The following is a 5,741-nucleotide window of genomic DNA, read 5'->3' as shown; positions in this document are numbered from 1 at the left end:
TCTCTCTTCGGTACACATGATGAAATTGCTATAATATTCTCTCTTCAGGTACACATGATGAAATTGCTATAATATTCTCTCTTCAGGTACACATGATGAAATTGCTATAATATTCTCTCTTCAGGTACACATGATGAAATTGCTATAATATTCTCTCTTCAGGTACACATGATGAAATTGCTATAATATTCTCTCTTCAGGTACACATGATGAAATTGCTATAATATTCTCTCTTCAGGTACACATGATGAAATTGCTATAATATTCTCTCTTCAGGTACACATGATGAAATTGCTATAATATTCTCTCTTCAGGTACACATGATGAAATTGCTATAATATTCTCTCTTCAGGTACACATGATGAAATTGCTATAATATTCTCTCTTCAGGTACACATGATGAAATTGCTATAATATTCTCTCTTCAGGTACACATGATGAAATTGCTATAATATTCTCTCTTCAGGTACACATGATGAAATTGCTATAATATTCTCTCTTCAGGTACACATGATAAAATTGCTATAATATTCTCTCTTCAGGTACACATGATGAAATTGCTATAATATTCTCTCTTCAGGTACACATGATGAAATTGCTATAATATTCTCTCTTCAGGTACACATGTTGATGATACAATAACATTCTGTTTTCAGGTACTCAAGTTGGTAATGCTATAACATTCCCTCTAGCTGGTGTATTATGTAAATATGGATTTGCTGGTGGATGGCCGTCTGTTTTCTATTTAATTGGTAATTACAATATTAAAATATTGTCACTGTTAAAATAGTACAATACATCAATTGTAGAGTGGTATAGAAATACTAAAACAGAACCTTAAAGAACAATAAAACTCAGAGTCAGAAACTTTAAGTCCCATTTCTAATTGGTAATAACTATAAAAATTTGTCCATGTGAATGGGCTAGCAATTTCTGCTAAATGTAAACATTGATGGAGATCTGGTTACTGGCATGACATTTCACTGTCCACATTTGTTAAGTTATCAATGCAAGTCAACATTCGTTGAAATGAATAGGAAATAAAGAAATATTTATAGCACAATCTTTAGTAAGAGTTGTGCTGGAAATAGCGTTTACAGGCTTCTAATTTTTAAAAAAACATTCAACGATGTGACTTCAACCATCTTTTATGACCTGTTTACATTTAATCAATCCCATGATTTCTAACATGATCATAGACAATGTTCTGTGAAAGGGTCTATTGGTATATGTATTACTTTTTCAATACTATTTATACTATATTGGTATATTACAGGAATAGCTGGGGTTGTGTGGTTTGTGTTGTGGATGATACTGGTCAGTGATTCACCTAAAGATCATAAGAGAATATCAGAAATAGAGAGAAAGTACATAGAAATGTCTCTATGTGATGCTAAACAACAAACTAAAGAAGTAGGTGTACAGTCTCATGTAAATGTAGATCTAGATGTTTAGTTTGATGTGTTTTCATGATAGGTTGCTATTAGATGACTTGAAACTTTTTGGCCCCCTTAAGACAATGGCTAGTTAATGGCCTGGCTTGGTCTATGTTATAATCTGTTATTTGTTGTATATTATAGAATTTGATAGTTCCATGGAAGGCTATCTTTACATCCTTACCAGTATATGCTATAGTAGTTAGTAATACCACCTCAGATTGGGGAGCTTATACTCTCCTAACAAATATACCAACTTATATGAAAGAGGTCCTCAAATTTGACATAGCTTCAGTAAGTATGATGTATTAAAACTTATCATTAAAGGGATTGTAAAGAGATTTTCCAAACTGTTTTTGCGTAATGGGGACACTGATAGAATCAATTTGCACCGTACCAATTTTCTATCAGACATCTTGCATTTCCACTAAAACTAATTGTTTGAGGACTAAAGGGCTTCATATGATAAAGCATCATCAAACAGATATTGAAGTGCTAAACATTTCTTATATGTAACATGCATTTAGTCATACTTGTCCCCATTCATTCACTTAGCAGTGTATTTGCTTTACTTTGTTCTCAAATTTGTAAAATTTTTGGTGAATGCTATATCGAGTAAACATGCCAATTCACCTAGAACTTTCTGAAATTTGGAATGAGTAAACAAGTTATCTTTAGTTGTCTTCATTTTATCTTGCGTTGTCTTCATTTTATCTTGAGTTGTCTTGAGTTATCTTCATTTTATCTTGAGTTATTTTTATTTTAGAATGGATTATTCTCTGCACTGCCCTATATAGCATTCTGGTTATGTATTAATGTGTCAGGGTTTCTAGCTGATTTTGTAAGAAGAAAAGGGTATTTAAATACCACTTGGACCAGAAAATTATTTGATTCTGGAGGTAAGTTCTCATGTTTTGTGTGACTAAGCTTGAAATATAAACACCTATCTTGCAGCTTTTGATGGAGACTGGCAAGGGGAATCAGAAATAGTAGGCATTATCAAAGGATGAATTTCCATTAATATTAGCCATATCTGGTACAGAAAAGTAAAACTCCGTTCATTTCAATTTATTTAACCTTTCTATTTTTGTTTCTACTTCACAGGAAAAATTGTACCAGCTTTGATGTTAATAGCATTAGGTTATATAGACTGTACCCAGCCCTATATAGCTGTTATATTATTAATATTAGGTGTAGCATTAACTGGTCCACAATATAGTGGTTTTACTGTCAATCATGTTGATCTGGCCCCAGCCTATGCTGGTATCTTATATGGATTCTCTAATTCTGTAGCAGCCATCACTGGATTCCTATCTCCATTAGTTGTTGGTGCCATAACAAGCAAGGTATGAATATACTTACTTACTATTGGTTTTAATACCTTGAAAAGTGAGGACTTCTAACATGTCAATTACATAACAATTGTAATTTGTTTTACACTAAATGTGTGATGATTAAAGGGAAGGTGCCCAATTTTAGGGGATTGATTTGAGTCTTGAATATTTGTATATAGTCTTCAGAGGTACTAGAAATGTACAGAAATCATTTAATTCCTTCAAAAATATCTCAAACTAGGGAATTTCTTTTCATATTTCTATAGATGCGTTATCTATATAAGGAATTGTCTCAAGAAAAGACAACTCGTCTTTTAAACTTTCAAACGCAGATAATTGTGGACACACACACATGGATTTGAAGCCTCAAATTTCAACGGTAAGCTGTGAACACTATCACTGATTGGCTTAGGTAAAAAAAATTCCCAAGTTATGATTGGTAAAAAATGTGCAACTGTCCATTTAACACTTAGTGTTTGATGATTAAGTCTCATGTGCCAACCTATAAAAGAATATTATTGACCTCATAATTGGCAACACTAGCCAACAAATACATAATGGCCATTTATTTAGATATTTTGGTCAGCATGACTGCTGTATTTATTTTAATTTGCTTTTTTTCAGTCCTTATGTTGAAAACTGGCTGTCCTTCTAGAGATTTTATATCTACAATACATTTGAATGAATACTATAATATAAATAAAGGGTTGTCCTTGGTTGTATTAAGTGTATTTAACTAATGAACTATAATATTTCAGGGGCAAAGTCGTTCTGATTGGCAGATAGTTTTCTATGTAGCAGCTGGTATCTATATATTTGGTGCTGTATTTTATATGTTATTTGCATCTGGAGAGTTACAAGATTGGGCCAAGGAAGAAGAAGATGGTAATAGTACTGAAATGAAGGATTTAAAAGTTCCGCTAAGAGAAGAAAAGTCTGAATTGTAGGTAAAATGGTCTAAATAGGTTTGTTTTGTTGTATACATAATGACTTTGGTGTACATCAGGACCATTGATAAGAATGTATTTGCCAATCATGTCTGACAGAAGGTCTATTAAATGTATGCTTTTGAGGTTTTCCTTTAAAAGGCCCAGTTCAATTGTACTTTTTCACACATTTACAAGAATTTTTAAATCACACAGATTAAATGTGAAAATCTACAGCCTTGATGTACATGTATCTTGAATCTTGGACAGAGCTATGTCTGTACATTATGTACATTCAAAAACAGTGTACATAATTTGGATTAAAGTAAATAAGTATTGTTGTTTTATGGGAAAAGAATTTAGCCTTTATTCAGTTCAAAACTGTATTATTTTTAAGTTCAAACTTATTAAACAGATCTGATGGAATAGAACAATTTTTTTTTAATTTGAATTATATAACTTTTTGTTTTATTTTGGGCTAGAAATTTCAAGTTTCAATTATATTTACTCTGTTAATTATGATAACATAATTATAATAATAATAATGACCAGATGTATTTGAATATATGTATGAATATAACCATTGAATGGGATATGGTTTATAACATGTTTGTTTCTGCTCTTTGAGCTCTACTTAATCTTTTCATAATACCTTTTAAAATGAGAATATTGTCTACAATTAGAAAAACAGAGATAGACTGTTAAATTATGTTACTAGGGAACCTTTGAAGCAGAAAGGAGTCACTTCCCTTGGCAGCTTTAATTGTTTGTATTCAAATAATGATACAAAAATTCTGCTACTAAATCGTTTTAAAATCATGAATAATCATTAGTTATTTGAATTCATTTGTTATTGTTTGTTATCATATTGTCAATTTTTTTTTTTTTTTTTTTTTTTTTTTTTCGAAATTTCCACAGGGCACACAGCCTAGGCTTCAATAGCTACATCAACATTTCTACATGTGTAAACCTTCTGCAGGGGCAACGTTTAAAATGAATATAAATTGGAACATTTTTGCAAAACCGTAAGTGCCACAGTGCAACATATGCAAAAACTGGTAAATTGGCTCTAGAAGGCGCATTTTTGCATCGATTTTCTTCGGGTTTTCAGTTTTAAAATCTGGCTGGAATTTCTGATCAGATAGCACTTAAAAAATTACGAAATTCGAAAATTTGTCGCAAACTTTTTTCGATTGAATTTTGCAATTTTTTTGCAACTTTTTTGTTTTTGCATCGATTGATCTGAAATTCAAAATGCAAAGAGACATCACTAAAGTAAATGATATGATACAGTCAGACTTTTGACACCACTTCCGGTTTTAAAGTTGGAATCAATTGAAAGTACAATCTACTTCCGGTCGAATAGCTTCCGGTGTATATTAAATTGGCCAACGGAATTTATGCAGGTCGTAAGTAAATGCTAATGCAAAAAAACGAAGAAAATAAAATTCAGACCGGAAGTGAAACTTTGGCCGCCATCTTGATTTTCTTACTTTTCTTAAAATCGAAATAAGTCCTTAGGAATAAACTAAATCTGTGTAATTTTGGTGCCGATGTAATCTGTTGTCTAATGTCTACAAAATGTTGCGAGCCGATTTTTGAATTTTGCTTTTGCATTTTTGCAACTTCCGGTTGAATTTTTTCAAAGTTTGAAAGCTTATTTCTTGTGACCTTGACCTCTTTTTAATAGGACAAAGGTCAATGTCCTTGGCTGTCAGATGATGCTTTGACATTTGACCTCCGACGCCTACTTCCGGTTTTATAGCTGTCCAAAAACAGCCAAATTCGCAACTTTGGGCTGCTCTTACACGTGACCTAATTAACTTAGAGGGTTATTTTTTTTAGAGCTCTTCAAGATCTCTCCATTGATATATCACAAATGGTTTTTATTGCATATTTGCTATTACCGATTTTTTTTTTGCCGTGTTTTCACGATTTTGAAATGTATGTTTGCATATCTCATGAACTATCGAATGGAAAAGCTTCAAATTTTAATTCCGGTGTAATTTGTATAGGACAAAAAAGTTTATGCTGATAGATAGACA

The 5,741-nt window shown here is 31.9% G+C and overlaps 1 protein-coding gene across 1 annotated transcript; it reads left to right on the top strand.

The window, feature by feature from the left end:
• Window positions 1-640: 640 nt before the first annotated feature.
• Window positions 641-3,639, top strand: LOTGIDRAFT_54049 (hypothetical protein; the record flags this gene model as incomplete). Its single annotated transcript, XM_009056372.1, has 6 exons — window positions 641-752; window positions 1,277-1,417; window positions 1,591-1,730; window positions 2,203-2,335; window positions 2,541-2,782; window positions 3,529-3,639. Coding segments are annotated over 6 exons (879 nt in total), but the record flags the coding sequence as incomplete, so codon positions are not given.
• Window positions 3,640-5,741: the final 2,102 nt, after the last annotated feature.

Source organism: Lottia gigantea (genome assembly GCF_000327385.1).
Source record: "Lottia gigantea unplaced genomic scaffold LOTGIsca_271, whole genome shotgun sequence".
In the NCBI taxonomy this organism is placed as follows: Eukaryota; Metazoa; Mollusca; class Gastropoda; family Lottiidae; genus Lottia; species Lottia gigantea.
Note: the sequence above shows the minus strand (reverse complement) of the source record. Positions and strands in the feature narration are given on the sequence as shown.